A 19819-nucleotide genomic window follows, 5' to 3' on the forward strand; every position below is an offset into this window, starting at 1 on the left:
TTTAATTTCGAGAATTAATGTAGGTTTATAATCATCAGATGTGCTGCATGTGCCTGAGGAATAAACCAAGATATAATCTTTCAGTCTTTTTCAGGTTCACTGTATAACCACACAAAAGACTTAAGTTCACTGTAGCCAAAACCCATCATAAACCATTAGATGAAAAATGTTTTCAGTATCACAACACTGCCATCAAGTGGCTAGAAGTGACACTAACACTGTAGGCCATTGATCTCCAACTAAATGTTATGCTTGAATTGATTCATTTCAAATTTCAAAGGCTGCCATTTTGTACAATGCAAAATTGAAATGATTAAAAAGCTGATAATATGCAATAACCAATCTGAACTAAACTGTACATGATAGGCAAGTATTACAATGTAAAGTTGATAGTGAATGGAGATCAGAGTGAAGCAAACAAACACCAACAAGACAGAGTGAATGACCATTTAATGATCTGCAGAGGTGTTAACAAACAAAATGTATTTTACATCTTTAAATGTCCTCATAGAGGAACAGCAAAATACACTCAAAATGATGAAATAAAATAAATCAGACAAAATTTTAAGATCAGCTTTTTTTGTTTTCTTTCTTTTGGTATTTTGATATTTTAAAGTTGTATATCAAAAATGTAAGTGCCTTCAAAATAGCCATGAGCGAATTTGTAGTAACCCAATGAAAACTGCAAAACTAGGACTCATGGTTTACTTTCTGCATCGGTTTTCTTTACATACTTTTGTTTTGTCTCACAAAACAAAATAGTGACCCTGACATCAAACAAAAAAAACAAAGACAAAGAAAACAAAAGCCACACAAAATGAAAATGATTATTTACAGCTTGGCTCAAGGAGACACCAATAAAGAAAGGAGACCAAAAAAGCAAGTCTCTATCATGTCTCCTGACAGATTTGTACATATTTTCTTCTGTCTCTCTCTCTCTCTCTCTTTACAAAGTATATTTACCACTTGCATTGCACTGTTCTTATTGGACATTCAGAGGTATGTAAAAAAACAAAACAAGAAAGAAACAGTGGAAAACAGAATTTAACACTTTAGGGGTCCTACGGACAATATCATCATTTAGGATCCCCCAATAGTTACTAACATGACAATACAAAAAGACAGAAATAGAGGTAGGGGACAAAAAGCATAAAACAAGGCAATGTAAAAGCAGGCCTTAAAGATCAAGCGACAAATACAAAGTCAAGTATCAAAATAAAACTAGATAAATCTCAATTCATTTAGCTTTCTCCATTAAAAATTATGGCACAGGATTGATTTCAAAAACATCAACAAAACAAAAATATGAAATGATACTCAAGTGGTAACTGACAGTTCACTTTCACGGTTGATGGCAATAGGTTGTCAATCTGGTTATGCTTGTCATATGCAGTGTCTAATGACTGCTTTGAAAGTCTTTAAATATACATCATATTTACAACCAGGCCTTCACCTGATTCACTTTGCAAGTATTAAGAAAGCGAAAAAAGTATACATACAATCCCCAATTGAGGCATCAAGTGTAAACTGTACAACTTAATGATCCAACATTTTGTCCCTTTGGGAAAGAACAAGGGCTATATTGAGAGCAATTTCTACAAATAACATGGAAGTAACTTTTTTTACTTATGATTGAACAGTAACTGCTTTATATTACATCATTATTTTTATTTTTTTTATAAAATGTGTCAAAGCAATTCAATCGAACTACTTTGACTTGATAACATTTTTAGTCTACCACAAATGGCTGGTGAATGAAGCATGTCCAAGTAATAAAGTAAAATTACAATTTCAATAACCAAATTTGTACAAACTTTTTTTTTTTTTTTTTTTTTTTTTTTCATAACATAGTGCAATGATTGGTCTGATTATTCTTCTTTAGAAGAAAAAAAAAAAAAAAAAATCAATAAAAATTTTCTTAACTCCCATGTCCAAAAAATCCCAAAGATTTTCAGTGTTTTAAAAACCATAGATACAAATCTCCAAATGAAAAAAAAGGGAAAAAATGATCAGAGAATTGATCGTTGTGGATAGCTCCATTTATCCCTGTGTACTTTAAGATGATACACAGTTAAACGAAAGTGGCAATGAGTCAATGGATTAAAAGGCTGGTGAAAAAACAAAAAGAGAGCGAGTACATGGCCAAAAAGGACATTGAGGTGCTTTCCAGAGTAAAAAAAAAAGAAGAAAACTGGCAAGTCTCAAAGGCTGGTGTTGGCATGTTGCTATGGGAAGCTGGGATCTCCCTCTTATACAGAAGCTATGACAATCATAAGATGGGGAGAGATACTGGAGATGCTATTGAGAAGGTCCGGAGCCAGATGAGACAAGTGGCTCTCAGAAAACTCACAAGGAGGGAAAATCTGGACAACATAGGCTGGCTACAAGGAAGACAAAAGAAAATTATTTGTTAGTGGAATGTCCCATTTTAAGTCAGCAGATGGCTAAATTATTTATTTTCATATATGGAAGCATCTAATCTTTTATGTGTGGTTAGACATGAGCATCTTGCTAAACTATTTTCTTTCAGGAAAAACTCTACAGACGGTTATAATTTTTGTTCTTAAGAGGACTTACCTGATTCGAGCCTGGGTTCGGTACATTGATAATTCCAGCAGCTTGTTTTGCTTGCAGGTAAGTGATAAAACCAGTTTTAAGAGCATGGGTCTGGTTGTGGACATCCTCTTGGTCCAATCCACAAGGCAATGCCAACAGTAGGCAGTATTCATTTTCAGCCTAGAAAAAAAAGGTTTTCCTTTAAATTCCTAATATTATCCAGACATTTCAGTAGATTTTGTTGTTTCGCTTTGATTTAATAGATATTTAAAATTAGATTTAAAGCGCCCCTATTTTTGAAAATGAACTTTCATGTATGTAACATAGCTCTAAAAGAATGAAAACATCCTGCAAAGTTTTAAATCTGAAAGTGCACCGTATATAAAGTTATTGTCTTTCAAAAGTAAGAGTCAGCTCTGAGTCATTGTAATGAATCTGTTTCAAACGAGTCATAAGCCGTTTCGTTGTGACGTCAAGACGAAACATTAGCATATTGCCCGCCCACTTACACCCAGAGCATGTGAGCGAACCTCAATATTCCGCGGTATGCGCGTGCGCTCCGCTCAGACGCTCATGGCCCAAGCAAACGCTCCACTCACAAAACGCTCACCGGTAAAACAAATCCCACTCAGATCCCGCTCCCACATTACATTTCTCTGTAGTAGGCTAATTGATTTCTGTTTGTATTGGATTTCTTGATATAATGTATCAATAGTAGGATTATAAATAGCAGTTATGATATGACATTCTGTTACAGTCTGTAGCCTATTTTTTATTAATTTTAATGGATTAAATTAACTTTATCAATTAAAAAACATGACATTGCCCTTTAGCAAACTTGCCTATAAAATGCAATAACTGAAAAAGTATATTAGATTTTCTTTATTTTATTTCCGTGAACATAACTGCCATTGCATAATTCGTTAGACTACCTGGTTTAGTAAATCGTGCATGGCCACGTTGTAATAATTCATTCCCTTGTTTTAATAAAACGAGATAATTAATTACTTCAACAACGTGGCCATAATTGACTAAAACACAGAGAACATATTTAATTTGTGGCCATGATTTAGCCTAAATGAGAGAACGAATTCTTAAAATCATGGGAGGAAATCTTAATTCGTGGTGTAATTTTCACTTATAAAGAGCGGGGTACAACACAATAGCTACCTTACCTATTTATCTAATTTATTAATCGCAGGTCTATAGCTCACCGTTTGCTGCACTATGTTTGCACAGCGCATCCTTGTGTTTTCTGCCAATGTGCCGCTTTAGATTCCAGTATGAATCTTTGCTAACTCGCACTGTCTCTCCACACTCCAATTTCTTCTCCCTGCTCGTTCTTAACTTTGATTTTTACTGTGCATTTATGTACAAGGCTTGCAACTTCACTAAAACAATATTTGAACTCCATGACCTATTGCTCCACTCGTGCTTAGCTATTTTACAGACTGTCTCGAACTAGCAAATCACCAAAGTGCATTCTGGGTTGAGCGAGCGTCGCTGAGAGGAATGAGCGAGCGCTCCGCTCACATGCTCTGCTTACAGGGGAAAACTTGAACCCCTTCAAACCGGCAGCTGATTCCTGTGGATACTGGATGGCATCATGTCGAGAAGATGCTGTGCTCTACAATATGAAGGTAAAGCCAGTTTTTTTCACTGCCCAAGGACGAGCATATGAATAATCAGTGGTTAAAATTCATCTTTACCATGATACCACAACAGTATAATCCTAAACTTTCGCTGTGTTCCCTTTATTTTACTTACGACTGCTTCTCAAATCTCGGAGTTCAGTGCAGGATTCGCAAATTGCTTGCTCTTGAAAGATGGTGATCAAATGACTTAGTTTTGAGTTTTATATTGTGTAGGTCTCCTGCTAACTGGTTAACTCACATTATTACTCTCTTACTGAAATACTTCTGCTGATCAGTTGTTGGCCACTATTAGCTAAAACTGTGTCTATTAATGCGGATTGTCGGTCGTTCTCACTACTTTGAAGAAAGATTAAGCATGGAGAAAGATTTGTTTTACCAACGTTTATGTTACATCAGTCGTTCACGCTAGAGTTCGGCTAATGTATGCACTGTTATTGATAAAGTTTCCATGTTCACCGCAATAAATTAGAAAAATACTCTGTAAATAAACAAGTTCAAGTAAAATATTTTTTTTTTTTTATGGACATGCAATTGTAAATACTGATTAGGGGTGGAACGGTAAACAGAAGTCACGGTTCGGTTCATACCTCGGTTCAGACATCACGGTTCGGTACGAGTTCGATACAATGGAGGGAAAAGCAAAACAAAAATGCAGAAGGCAATTTTTTTATTGTGCATGTCTCAGGCTGTACCTCCAAAGGAAAATAAATGTCTTAAGTCTTGTATTTTTTAAATAAGTTTTATTAATAAAGTAAAGGCATAGAACCAGTTTATTTGTAGTGCATCGACAATAGTTTTATATAATTAGTTTATTAATTAAATTAATAAAAAGACAAAAAGACCTTGAGATATGTTTGGTAATTGTACCTGAATGAATTTAAAATTAATTTGCTATATTTCAGATCAATATATTTGTTTTCCTTAAAATTTTAATTAACACTAACTTTATTCTCATCTTAATTATAAATAATTTATTTCTGTATAAAATAATACTACCATTAAAAACACATTTGATTTTCTTTTTCAATGAATGTAGAATGTGTAAATTAAAAATAAACAGATTAGTCCTCTGTTTGAGGACAAGAAATGAAAACCAATGCAATATGATGAATGTCCAAAAGATGGCACCCACAGACTGTTTTTAAATGGTGTTGGATAAATATTTTTTGCTTTTAAACTGTGTGTGTGTGTGTGTGTGTGTGTGTGTGTGTGTGTGTGTGTGTGTTTTGGTTGGGTGACAGTTGTAGGTTACAGTTTGACAAAAGCACAATGTTGTGTTTTATTGCAAGTGTACACAAATATAAGTAAACACTTTGCAGTTTGAATGATGTCCTGTGTGAACAAAATGACAGAGTATGTTTTTATGTTTCCACTGTTCGATCGCGCCTGCGCCTCTCTCTCTCACACGTACACACACAACATATTCCAGCATTGCAATCTTGACATCGCAGCCTGTTCATTAGAGCTTCAGAGTTAAGGCGGGGCTACAGATTAAGTATCCCTAAAGAACCCGCGTATCTAACAGTAGTTCCACATTACATTAATTTGCACGCAAGTTTAATTTATTTTTATAACGTGTATTCTCCGTGTCTATTCATGCATCGAACCGTGACTCCCGTACCGTTTCGGTTCAATACGAATACATGTACCGTTCAACCCCTAATGCTGATGGTGAGGAATAACAGTTGCAACATCTCATAATGTACCTCAAACTGAGTAGTGCATCACTGAGAAACGTCCTGCTCGGGTCGTCCTTGCGATAGAGGTTTGGGTTGAATAACTAGTTCTTCCAATGTTTCATCATCAGTCTCGCGTTAGGATTGATGAGGTAAAATTGGCGTCATTGTTCGTTACTGTGTTTAGTTTACGGTGTAGGAAGCCTCAGAACACGCAGAGCTGACATTGTTTTGGCAATTTGGGTGGTTTTGTTTTCAACACACGCGCTGCACGCGGTAGACCAATCACAACAGACTGAGCTGTCTGGCCAATCAGAGCAGAGTAGCTCGCGGAAAGGAGGGATTTAGAGAGATTAATTCATCTGACGAGTCGTTTGAGAATCATTGAAAATGTGGTGATGTGCAAATGTATATTATGAGAACATGAAACAGTTTTTTGACCTTTGATGCATGCAAACATGTTGTAGGAGACTCCAAAACGAAACTTTAAAATAGCATAATAGGGGCACTTTAAGACAAACCCTTAATATGGTTTGAGAAAGAGGTATAAAATAAGACAGGATACTTACAGTCATACGTCTTGCAACTCCCTCAAGTTGTGAGACCTCTAAACGCATTCTCTGGGCAATGCGAAGAAAGGCACCTCCTTCTGGTGGTGGCAGTGAACGGTGAGCCAGAACATTGTTACCAGACACAAAGTGTAGCTGTACTGCTGCAGTGTCATTCTTAAGTGCCAGGTGACCTTGCCAAATAATTGGGTATTTCTGCTCAAAGACAAAAACAGTTACAACCACAATGACAAAAATAAATATTATATACATTGTACTTCTGAAGGAATTAAAAAAAATCAAGAAAAATCAAATAGTAAAATAAGATTACAAACCGTTAACAACTGCACCATATCAACCGACCGAAGTCCTGTGTGGTCAAGTTTAAATTCTGATCGCATCTGAGAAGAGGCTGAGGATGGACGTGGCAACTGGTTAGAAATAAGTCCTTGAGGTCCCTTCTGCACAGTGATAGGCAACTCCAATTTGGGTGTTATATTCACTGGAGAAGTGTATGAGGGAGAGCCCGTCTCACTCTGAACTCGTGATATGTGAGACAAATCCATGGAGCTTGGGTGTCGAATGTGAGAACCGTCAAGTTTTGATTCACCAAAAGATGTCTGTGACATTCCCACAGACTCAACAGAGGAGACAGAGGGAACCTTCTGTCTTTGACATTGATCAACTTGTGAGACCTAGTGAAGAATGCACATCTTAAATCAAGACAAGATTTATATATACATATATACATATCATGGCTAACATAACTGATAACTGTAATGCATAAATTATAATTGTAGAGCACAAAACAAACTCTCACCTGAGATGCAGCAATTCCACGATTAGCCAAATTAATTCCAATTACTGAATGACTTGGATACTGAGAATGGAAGCCACGCATTTCTCTGTAGTATTCAGACATGGAGTTTGGATTTCCAGTATGAATCAATTGAACTCCTTGAGAAGATACCATCACAGAGCCAGGGGTGTGCCCTATTATCCTGCTGTCTGAGTGAGGGGAGGGTGTCATCTTCAGCTCCATTGCTTTTGGTGCATCCCTCACAATTTGTGGAGCATTTTTTACCACAGGGGAAGCTTTAGAAGAAGTAGATGATATGTGTGAAGATGACTGCATTGTCTCTGGTGTTCGAGTTTGGCGATTTTCTACAACACCTGGATGGTCAGTTAAATGCTGGTGCACAAGTAGACGCACATCTCTGGCATACTGGTCTAGACGCAATGCCCTGTGATGCAGACCTTTGAATTCAGGCTGCATTACTATGCTTTCTGGTTGTAACTGTGGTGCAGAAGCTCTACGAAGTCCTTGTGGGAGATTCAACATATCATCATTGCTTGTCTCAACCTGGCCACCACCAGATAAACCTGCATGTGACTTCAGCACAACATCTCTGATCACTGCAGGTTGAGGAGTCGTGGAACGTTGTGGAGGTGCAGATCGAGGCGATAAGAGGTTTTCTGAACGGATTCCATAACCTATTCCAGATAACGATGCCGTACTGGCTCTGACATCTCCTTGGGACAAATGACCTATGGGCATAGACTGGGTGACGCTATGAGGGGGCATTATCACTGATTGCTCAGCATGGTGTATATTTGACACATACTGAGATATAGGGCCAGCTGGTCCCAAAACAACTGAGCTGCTAGGAGGGCAAACTTTTGGAAAGGGTGACGTGGAATGGCCTGACGACCTTGGAGAATGTGAATCTTGCTTGGGTTGTGAGACCACTCTTTCATGTGGAGCACTTGAACTTAAAATGTGATTGCCTACCAAAGATGGATGGTGTGGGCTTAAAACTGGTTTAACATTGAAGTTCTGTGATGGTTTTATATCAGTTTTCATTGAAATGGTTTCAGTTACTCCATTTTTCTTAAAATGCTGCTGCTGTGTAATTGACTGGCTATACCTCAGAAGTTGAGGATGGCTTGTGGACTGTTGGAAGGTTTTCACAGAACCTCCATGTTGACCAGTGTGGTAGGATGGTTCAGATTTTTCAGAGCTAGGACATTCCTGATTAATCGAGGAAATAACAGGCTGAGCACTAAAGGTTTGGCCAGCTAATACTACCCCTGCATGTCCATAACCCGTAGGTGTCTGTGATCCTTTTGGTGTAGATGGGTGAGATGGTGGTTCTTGTTTTATCTGTGATTTTGTAACAGACTGCTGAAACTCAATATCAACTGCACTGGCTGGTGGGATTTGACTTATTTTAGCAATGATCCGCTGTGGTCCCTCTGTCTTTTGTCCAGAATAACTCAACACTACCACACCCTCGGATGTATTGACCCTCAAACCACTACTTGACCCTGTGTTACAATGTGTGCTTTCAACAACAGGGCGCCCAACACTTCCGCCATCCTCAGAGGGGTTAAGTCCATGATACTTGCTATTTTCATTCAAGCCTGTACAATACTTCTGCTTCGGTATGGACATTCCAGAGCTACGGTTGCTTAAAGAGATCCGAGGAGTGTCCTCGAAATCAAAGGGCATAGGGATCCGACTAATGACTGAAGTAGCGGTGGAAGTTATAGCCAGTTTCTCTTTTAAGATCTGTGGAGTACCACATTGTTGCAGAAGAGGTGGTTGTGGTGGTGCTGTACAAGGTACAAGTTGAGTTATAGGGCTAGGTCTATCTTCAGGTAGAGAGGTCTTTAAAGGCAGCACAGCCTCAACTGAATTTTCATTATTAGACATCCGTGGATCTGCTAATGTGGTTGTGAACTGCATACCTGGGACTGCATTGCTATTTGAAGCAGAGACATACTTCGGTTCCATTAGAATCTTTCGCAATGTGCTGGAACTTGGGTCAATATCAGAGGCCTTTGTGTCAGGAGGCATGGGAGGATTTGCTGGAGGTCCCCCAACTCCTGGTGTAGACAAAGACACTTTAACTTTAGGTTTAGGGATAATTCCCTTCTCCTCTGTTCTGGTGTTCCACTCAGGGGGTGAGAGAGGAGTCTTAGAGGATGTAGGTGAATTCAGGCAGGCTGTAGAAGTAAGGGTAGATGCTACTGGCTCAGGAGATAGCTGTTGTGTCCTTGAATAAGAAGGACTGTTATTTCCAGAGTGGAAGGCAGATTCTTGAGGTTCAGGCTGGTCGACAGCAGGCTGTTCTGCCTCTTTTGGTGTGTCCAAAATCACTGTAGATGTAGCTTCATGTTTGCATGCAGCAGCAACAGTGACTACAGCTGCTGCAGCTGCTGATGTCGCTGCCTTAGGGTTGGCAGTTTTAATCTCTTCTGGGATAGACTCTGGAAGTTTGACTGTAGTGGATTCAGGTTTCAGCACTGCATCCTCAGCCATATCTAATTTTCTGTTCAAAGAAACCTTCCGACCTCTGGATTTCTTTGGAGTTTTTGGCCGTGCTCTTCCTCCTTTTTTGGCTGCCTCTGATAATGGAGATTCCGTGAATGAAGTATCTGTTTTACATGTTCGATAAGATTTTGAATCTGGAACTTTAACACTATCTTGTTCAGACTGTACAATAGTCTTTACAGTCGAGTTTGCCTCAGGTTCAATAACCTCACCTGATACAGGCAGAACAAGTGTCTCTGGTGTGGGAAGGAGAGCTGTGTATGTTGTTGGAGCAGAGAATCCATCTGCATCACCAGATACATCCTCAGCAGTAATGGAATCAATTGCAGCTGCTAGTTCAGTTTCACTTGCTGGATTGGCAGGCTTTTCTACCTCTGTATCATCTGCAGGTTGTACTATAACAGGTGGTGTTAGGGTTGGTGGTTCAGTACAAGGTTCTTTGTAAGGTGCTGGAAGCTGTTCATCAGTAAGTTTTGAAATATTCTCCACTGCCCTTTCCAGTTCCATTTGACGGGCAAGCAAGGCAGCCACAGGATCAGTAGGAGGCTCCATTTCTGAAAGAGACTCGTCCTTTTCATCAGTATTATGCACATCTTCCTCTTTGTGGTAAACTGGGATGTTTGACTCTTCTTTTACTAACTGTGGGGCTTTGGTTTTCAAAGACCCTTCTAAACTTACAGCTTTGTCCTCACCTGAATGAAGGGCATTCTTAGCTGCATCCACAGTCAGATTGATAACGTTGACAGGCTTATCTTCAGGCATTGTTTTGGTGTTTCTTGTTGGCCTTGATGCCCTGATTTTCTTATCTAATGGCTGTGTTTTTTCTACAGGAGTGATTTCTATGTCAGCATCAGTTGTTTTATCCTTATCAGAATGTGCAAATTCATTTTCTCTTTTAGATATGTTATGTTGTTTGGTTTCTTGTGACAACTGTCCAACTTGCATTGAAGTTTCATCTTTGGATTCAGCTTGGTGATCGAGGGCAGGTGACACATCAACCCCTGCTTTGTCTGACTGAATGGATTCTGGGCTACCTGGCACTTTGTCCAATTTCAATGTTTTTCTGCTTTGTCCTGCTCTTATTGGTGAAGACTGCCCTTTTTGAGATCGTGGAGAGCGCCATGCCTCTGCTGCTTTTGATATTTCTCCACTACATGCTGACTCTTTATTTTCAGAGTCTTCACTCTCAGAATTTTTGGTATGATCTCCCTTAACTGGAGACATTTCATCACCTCTTCTACGAGTCTTGGGTGGACGACCTCTTCTACCAAGTGTGGTTACCATATGCTGTGTTCCAGCCTCCTTATCACTACAGCGCTTACGGGTGACACGGGGAGGTTCTGTAATCTCTTTTCCTGATTGTGGAGCTTCATCCTCAAGGGGTGTTGCATAGACAGATCGTACATTCCGTCGCTGTCGTGTTCTGCCATGGTTTGTGTTTGATTCATGGCCCTGCTCTGAATCTGTAGCATGAACAGGAGATTTCGTAGAGTTTCTGGAGTCAGCAATGAGTTTTGTGGAGTCTCCTCTGGGGGATGAAGATCTTTTTAGCTTTTCTCTATCAATGCGTTCACTCTTTCGTGTAGCTGGTTTCTCATTAGCAACTTGAGGAATCGGTGTTGATGCTGGTGAGACAGTTTTCACCTTTTTACTTTTAGGTTGTTTACGTGGTGTCTGCACCAGTTCAATCTCAGGTTCTGTGTCTGGCAGCTCCACATCTAGTGGGGATGCAACCTTGTGAAGATAAGTATTAGCAGGTTCCATTTTTATTTCTGAAAGCTCAGCAATCTCTTGAGCTTGACTGGGCTTTGGAAACGATGGAGAAGATGCCGGAAAATGATCACATTCTGGCTCAACATTACTTAAAGATGCACCAGGAGTAGGAGGTTTGACATCAATATCCTGTTCAACAATTGGGCTTACAGTTCTTTTGGACTCACACAGCTTTTCATTAGGTTCTTTGACAGTCACATCTTCCTTTATCATGGGTTCAGGAGGTGTAGTACTCACTGCAACAGCTGTGTTCTCCTCCTTTAGGTTAATTAATAGAGAATTATCTTTTGGAGCATCTTCAGGCCACTCATTCACAACTGCTTGACCATCTAGGTTTATTAATGTAGAGGGCAAAACTGGCTTATCATGCTGCACAGAAGTCTCTGAAACTTTAGAGAGAGACATTGGTGATGTTGTAGCTGGGATATGACTTACTGACAACTCTTGGGAAATTTCAGATACATTGGGGGATGGCCCAAACTCTTCATCCAGTGTCTTCTCCTCCTCCATCTGATCATTTACACTAACTCTTTCTGAAATGGGCAGCTGTTGGTTCTTATCTCTTTGTTGAAGTTCTAAGAAGCGGCTATGAAAAAGTACTCTTGGTTCTTGAGAGAGGTCTGTTCCTCCTGCCCCAGCTTGTTCCCCTTGGGAATCATTTGTAATACTCTCTCTCCAAACTCTAACTTCAGGGTCGCTATTTTTCCGCTCAAGGTGTTGAAGTCGCCTCGAGTCCTGTTCAAAGATAGAGCTATGAAGAAAGCGTGAAGCAAAGAGCTCTTGTCGTTCTTGTTCGTCAGGCTTGGCATCTTCTTTTTTAGCATCTAACTTTCCATCAGAATCAGAGCGAATTTTCTTTTTTTTCATGTACCAAGAAGGAATAGGTCTTGGAGTGGGTTCAGACTTCTCCTTGTCTGTGCTATTTCGAAAGCTTTTGAATTTTGAGTCATGACCAAGGAAAGACCAGTTTTCTTCCCTAGATGAAGACAGTGACTTAGCACGCTCGAGTAGAGCTTTGGTGTCTGGCGTTATAGTCTTATCCAATGCAAATTCATAGAACTTATTCTTTTCAAGAGACTCAGAAGACTTTACATCTGAAAGCTTCTCCTCATGCTCACTTTTGAAAGAGTTTAGCTTTAGTGAAAGGTGCCTACTTTCACTTTCTTCATCAGAGTCTGACTGAACCTCCCCAGGCTCCAATTCACATTCAGGGCGTTTTCGGATACTTTCTCGTTTAACAAAACTGGTAGGGAAGCTCATTTCTCCTGTCAATGTGGCCTGCCTAATATTGCTCTCCCAACAGAACTCCTCTTCTGTCACTGATGCTTTCACTTTCAAAATCTCTGCATGTGGCAAAAGTCCTTGGTGCTCTGTGTTGCCAATATTGTATTTTGATGCATCAAAATGCAAGCAATTTTTGTCCATTGCCAATGGTGAATCTGGCTCTTTGTCCAGCAATTGTGATGCATTTCTCTCCTCCTCAGAAAAGGGTGTCCCTGGAAGTGAAGCAAGTCTCCTTTCAGGTTCATCATTTATCCGTCTAAACCTCTGATAATCTCGCTCTCTTTTAGTGCCAAAATCAAATTCAAATGCTCCTAACTTCTTTCGCTTAGTGGGTGGTGAATCTCCAGTTACATCTTGAGGTGGTTTTCCTAGCTCATGCACAAGACTTCGATGCTCAAAGTCTTCTGCATCAGTGCTGGGTGTGCTTTCAGTTTTATCAGATTTATCACAGTCTAGCAATTGTTGCTGTAGACAACGGTTCTGCTCCATTTGTTTTCTGCAACTCTGCGAGTGATCAATGTCCGAGACCAAACTTTCTTTACTTTCAGAATCTCTTTCCAGCCTTGAGGAGAGTATGTTGTAGCTAGTTAAGTGCTGCTGTTCTTGGTCTCTAGCAAATTCCATATCTACACTTCCATCATCAGAGACAGCAAGACTGAAACTTGGTTGACTATTAACTCCAAAAGAACCTATCTTTTGATCAAGACTATCAAAGGAATCTATTGCCTCCTCAATTGGTTCACCAAGTCGGGCCTGAAGGTCTAGACTGAGGCCTACTGACATTACAGTGTCTAGCTCTTCGTTTAGAGTACTAACAGTAACCATCCTCTCTGGCTTCATTTTTTGTTCTCTCTTGTGTGCTTCTTTTCTTAGCAACTTTTTATCAAAATCAATGTCTTTCAGCAAAGGTTCATCAATAAATCTCCTTAACTTGCCTTCATCCTCCTCCTGACTTATCCTCCTCAAATTATCAGCCTTTCCAGATGTTTCTTCAAAGCGCCTCTTTCGTGCAGCCAATCGGTCAGCATCCACAGAAGAGCTAGTGTCAAATTGAAGATCAGTTTTGAAGTATTTTTTGTTTTTCACCTTGCCCTCTTTATCCACAACCTCAACTTGACTAGCCAAGCCCTTCTCCTTGAGATGTTTTCCATGCTTAAAGAAATCTCTAGCCTGAGTGTCTATGCGGAAAGGCATACTCTTGTGATCAACTGAGGGTGGGGTGGTTGGAGACCGAACAGGATCACTCCCAACCTTTGTTTTTTGTTTCTCACTGAGGATACTATCTATTAATTTCCCTTCCTTCTCCTTTACTCTTGTCAGCTGTACAACACAAGGTGGCAGATCAAGTTTTCCTTTTCCAGAGTAGTCTTTGACAAATGATTTACTGGCTTTACCTCGCAAAGTTAAGCTAGCTTCTGGGCTAGTGTCCCTGTCAAGTTCAAGGTCTGTCTCTGATGATGGAACAGTGGGGGATGCAAGTTTTGATTTCCTCAACTTCTGCTTCTCAATCCTGTCCTTGTCTCCTTTTTCCTTACGTCCAGCACGTCTTTCTTTTTCTCCTCCATTTCCACGATCTGCCTCAAAGACTGATTTGTCTTTCTCTGATTTATCACTCCTATTGTGTCTCTCCAAACGAATTTTATCTGGCTTTTCAAATCGTGGAGGAGAAAGTGAGCTGCAGCTGCCACTTCGCTCAGATGAGCGGCTGTAAACATGATGTTCAGAGTCACTGGGAGGACGTTCAGAAAGGGATGGGGAGGCAGCAGGGCTAGCGGGACGACGTGGATGGGATGGGCTTTGATTGTGTTCAATTGTCCGTCGACCATGGTCGCGTTCATGATCCGTTTCAAACCTCTCTCTTTCCCTCTCACGTTCTCTTTGTAAGTAGCTGTACTTTCGAATATCCTGCTCATATGGGTCTCTATAATCCCTGTATTCACGGGGGTCATCATAGTATCGTGGATCATAGTAATCTCCCTGGTAAGGATCCCATTCTGAATAAAACTCTCGACTTCTGGCAGGATATTTTCGGCGTGGATCCTCTGTGTAGGAACCTGGGGTACGCACATTCTCATAGTATGCCCGCTCAGCTGTGAACTCATGATATGGCGGCCGGCGCTCATCTCTGCAAAAATAAAAATAAATTATTAAATATAAAAGGATATAAAGGCACTTTGATTCTACACAATGAAAGAGGTGTTAACATACAACATCTCACCTTCGTTCAGATATGATTTCATAGAAATCTCTTATGTCTTGTCCAGATGCCTGCATTGAACGGTAGAAAGCCATCTGGCTTTCCTGGTTGGCAAAGTCAACCTACAAACAAATTTAATTATCAATGCTAGACAAACAATTAGTGAGTTTGTCAAGTCACTCTGAAGTGCAGTGGTAAAATTCATATTATAATACAGACCTTTATTTTATTTCCTCCAATTTTCCAACCCTTTGTTTCCTTGACAGCGGCCTGCGCATACTCTATATTATTATATAAGATAAGGGCCATTCCTTTCAGTCGGTCAAACACAACCTAAAAAAGAAAAAAAAAGAAAAATGTAATATATAGAAATTAAGTAAACATCAAATTTTAATGCATTTATTCTATTGAAATTGTGTACAGAGTATGAGTTTAAGAAAAATACAGAAACTTTAAATCATGCACAGGATGAATACCTTTACAACATGTCCGTAACGACAAAAGTGCCTTGTTAGATACTGTTCGGTAATACTGGAGGACAAGCCGTCCAACCATACACATGTAGTAGGCATACTCTTGCCAAAACCAAGCTGCAGGAAAGAAAACCCATTTAGTCAACCAATATGTCCTGTGTAATCTATCGGTTTTAGTTCTAATGAGTAGAATTGTAATATAATTGTATAATACTCTTTTCTTCTCTAAAAATATTCTACTAAATGAAGATTGACTGTTAATTGTACGTAGCAAAAAAATTAACTTTAGACAACCACATTTTGAATCACTTGATTAATCTGATCCCATCCTCACCTTTAACCTGTTGTTACCAAGGTATTCACCATCCATTTTCTTAATTGCTTTGCAGACACTTGCTATGTCACAATACTGGAGAAAGGCATATTGTGGGGAACCATTTACCTTTTTTATATCGATATCCTGGTTTAAAAAAAAACAGTACATACATAAGCAGTGTTGACAATACAGTCAACAATATATATTTTTTAAACTTGCACAATTTTTAAAACACATTTTCAAAATGCTACTTACAACAATCTCTCCAAAACGCTGAAATATATTCAGCAGGTCATGATAGGTTGTGGTTTTCTCTAGATTTCCTATGAATAATGTCCTTGTTGCTTTGGGGTGAAACTCATCAATACGTTCATCCAAAGGCCGGAACTCATTCTCACTCTCGGTTTCTATTCAGCGACAGATTAGAGAACAATGTTAGGCCCAATGCTACTATTAAACCTTTTAATAACAACAAAGAATTGTGCACTAAATGCAAGAAACCAACCTGGGCCATGCCAAGCAGTGACATCAATTTGCATGCCAAAAAACAGCTTCCCTTTAGATGCACTTAGAGCTTTTTCTTGGTCTTCTTGCTGGCGAAAAAAGACTAATCCATATCGTTCCTCAGAGGCACCATGGATCTGAACTGATGTGACTTTGCCATGTTTCTTAAATTCATGGAAAAGGCCGTCCTTCAGGCTTGTATCTAAAATTGATAGAAAGAGCATAATTATATTAATTCTCTTAGTACTGCTTAGTAACACTGTCTCATGTTGCAAAATAATCCTTAAATTTGTTGGGCAATACGGTTTTTGCTTTGCTTTTTGAAAAGTTGCATGTCTTCATTTTACTTAATTTGACAAACTCATAAAAGCCTCACCTGTTGAGCGCACAGGGAGGTTCTGCACTTTGATACCAAAACTTTTGCGAGGTTCATCTTTGTCCAGTGAAGGTAGAGGTTGAGCAGAAGGGGCAGGTACAGCTGCTGACTGAACAGATCGAGCTGGAGATCGATCACTGGAGCTACTGCTGGAATCACTACTGTAAGAGAACACAAACATGCTCAGAATGGTTCCTTTAAGAGAATTTACAAATTCCAGTTTTTCATGCAGTTTATTTTCCCACCTCAGAGAGGCACTATTGCAACAACAACAAAAAAAAAGGAAAAAGAAACTGTCTGTCAGTGACTGAAAATATCTACAACACTCTAGCTTATCCAAGTTTCAAATAGTGAAACAACTGTGACACTCCTTTATTTCTCTTAATCTCATCAAATAGCCACTGACAAGAGCCAAACAACTGTGCAAGCAAACAATGATTGCATAAAAAGCTAAAACTACAAACATTAATTAAAAAAAATTAATAAAACATTTGCTTGAACAAAAAGAACCAACCACTCAAGTATATAGTTATTAATCATAATAATAATAATAATAATAATAATAATAAATAAATAAATAAATAAATACATGTATTTGCAAATTCATCTTTCTTTCATTACACTTAATACATTTCAAATACTACCTTGACTGCCTAAACCTGACATTTTGACATTACAGTGGATACTTCTTTCCCCACTATGATTTATACATGGCTTTCCTTTTGTCTGTTTACATCTTTGCACTGCCCTCTTTTCTCACTCCCTCTCACTCTCCCTCTCAGAAGTGTGGCTGATAGGGGCTGGCCTGTGGGAGTGGGCAGGGATCCAGCAGTGGCTAGAAATTTCCAGTTCCAACTGGATCTCACGGGGGTGGGGGGAGTTCAAGTGGGCAGTGTGAAAATACATCAGCTGTTGTTTCTTAAAATTCCCCAACAGCCTTTTCTCCTCAAAAAGCATACAATACACCTAGCATATAGGAAAGCAATACGCTTGATTTTTTGGTTTTTATGCACATTGGCCCTTATTTACAAAAGAACAAACTCTGCATTCAAAAAAAAAAAGGAAATGAATGTTTAAATAATTTTGTTTTGTTTTACAAATGCCATGAATGTCATAAAAACTGAATTATACAAGTACACTGGTTTAAAAAGGCACCCTCAAAATGTTTGTTAACAAACAATCAAAACATTTAAGTCACATAAAGATGAGTTTCTAAAACAAAACAAAAATAAATATATGACAGCACTTAATTCCTATGGACGCCCACCCTATAATTTGCAGAAAAATGACACAAAATGGTTTTGTGGTGCATGCTTAGAAAAATCTCAACAAACAACACTTGTTAAATACTGGATATTTATATTAATTGCTTTGGCTGCACCAATCTCTACTGATTTTCCCACATCTCATTACAAATGAAAGTCTGTAGTGATGTCCTAAAGCCACAGGCCAACTGTAAATCAAAATGGATCTTGAACACAAAGTTTTCTGAATTATCAGTCATTGATGTCTGACCGACTGCCTGTAGCTAGTCTAGTCCAGTCAGCATCAAAGGGTGAAAGTATGCAACGTCAACTAGGTCAGTCAACATCTTAACATCTAATATTTTAAGGTTTTCTGACATCAAGAGTCAAGACATATGTTCGGCACAAATTTGTCTGTACAGACCAAAGCAAAAGAAATAACAAAAGGTACAGTGATACACAAGGGCTGTGGTACGCTTGCTTGTCATGGAGAAGAAAGGAAGTCAAACAGCCATTCAGATTTTGGTATTCACGATGGTGTTTATCAAACAACGCCAAATAGTGAACAGTAAAGTGACAAGAGAGCCGGTTCTGGATTCCATCTTCTCCTATTTACTGTCGCTTCGAAAAATCTGTCGATATGAAAGCATGTAATTGTTTGTGTTGGTCTGAAATTATTTCAAATTAAAATGTTTATCACACAAAAAAATTGTCTCGGTGTGAACAGGCCTTTAGATCTTCGTGACCCTTTAACATTGGGCTTGTCATTGGTAAACAGTGCAGCTAAAAATACTGAAAATGATATGGACACCTTTCTTGACATTTGGAACACTCAAGTATGATGTCATTGTTGTTTAAAAAAATGGTTTCCAATTACTTCCGATAGCTGGAAATGATTTACTTTGCACCGCATCTACATGTTTGTTTGTCACTATTTCAACAGACATAGGCTACTTCCTGGATATGCATGTCTATAACACAGAGGGGTAAGCCAAGAAATTTATGAACTTTACCCACCTGCTTGGTGATAACATGCAAACAATTCACAAGGCTGCTTTTATGACGTACATTTTTACAACAACCAAGATTTTTTGGACCAAACATTTAAAAATTGTATTGGATTCATTATTGTATTAATACATTTACATAACACAAAGGCTTCTGTCTTACAGGTTTGGTTAAAAAGGAAATTTTTGGAGGGGTTACATTTTTAGAGGGGTTAAACTAAATGCATTCCCTTTGATATATTAGTCACAACAACTCTTTGTGCTGAAACATTTCAGAGAGCTCTACATTATAAAGGGGACCTGTTATGCCCCTTTTCACAAGATTTAATATAGTATCTGGTGTCCCCAGATTGTGTCTGCGAAGTTTCAGCTCAAAATACCCCACAGATCATTATAGCTTGTCAAATTTGCCCCTATATGGGCATAAGCAAAAACACATTGTTTCTGTGTGTGTCCCTTTAAATGCAAATGAGCTACTGCTCCCAGCCCCCTTTCCAGAAGAGGGCGGGGCCTTTGTTGTCAACAGTAAAACTGGAGAATGTCACGCAGCCAAAATGTTCAGCCTGATGGAGAGACTTTTAGAATGCAACTGGACGTTTCTGAATGGTTAGTGGATAAATTTATGAAGTTGTTGCGGAGTTAAGTTGATTCAACTCATTGACTAGCATGTAAAGTCATGTTAATCTACAAATCTTTCAGAAACAACTTTTGTGCAAATCCAGTGTTGAACTGACCTTTGTTTGTGAAGTAGTCCGGCATAAAATGATTTGTCCAAATATAAAACACTAACAACTTTCTTTGCCACATTTCCTACATAAATTAAATTCAACCACAGTGTCCTCAGTGGCTCAGATGCCGGGAGTCTATGGAGAC

At 39.0% G+C, this 19819-nt stretch overlaps 1 protein-coding gene across 4 annotated transcripts in view; it reads right to left on the bottom strand.

The window, feature by feature from the left end:
• Positions 1-433: 433 nt before the first annotated feature.
• Positions 434-19819, bottom strand: part of spen (spen family transcriptional repressor) — a 34985-nt gene continuing 15599 nt past the window's right edge. For 2 of the 4 annotated variants that reach the window (XM_079850318.1, XM_079850320.1), the window contains 12 exons: positions 16696-16853; positions 16321-16521; positions 16071-16222; positions 15834-15959; positions 15503-15616; positions 15246-15359; positions 15048-15148; positions 7256-14954; positions 6771-7130; positions 6457-6651; positions 2578-2736; positions 434-2381 (listed from right to left, as the gene is read on the bottom strand). In XM_079850318.1, the coding sequence (XP_079706444.1) occupies positions 2250-2381; positions 2578-2736; positions 6457-6651; positions 6771-7130; positions 7256-14954; positions 15048-15148; positions 15246-15359; positions 15503-15616; positions 15834-15959; positions 16071-16222; positions 16321-16521; positions 16696-16853 (9511 nt within the window). In that variant the 3' untranslated portion in view covers positions 434-2249. Of the gene's footprint in view, positions 2382-2577; positions 2737-6456; positions 6652-6770; positions 7131-7255; positions 14955-15047; positions 15149-15245; positions 15360-15502; positions 15617-15833; positions 15960-16070; positions 16223-16320; positions 16522-16695; positions 16857-19819 lie in introns of all 4 variants that reach the window. The other 2 variants (XM_079850317.1, XM_079850319.1) reach the window with 1 other exon arrangement.

Source organism: Squalius cephalus (genome assembly GCF_949319135.1).
Source record: "Squalius cephalus genome assembly, chromosome: 18".
Taxonomy (NCBI): Eukaryota; Metazoa; Chordata; class Actinopteri; order Cypriniformes; family Leuciscidae; genus Squalius; species Squalius cephalus.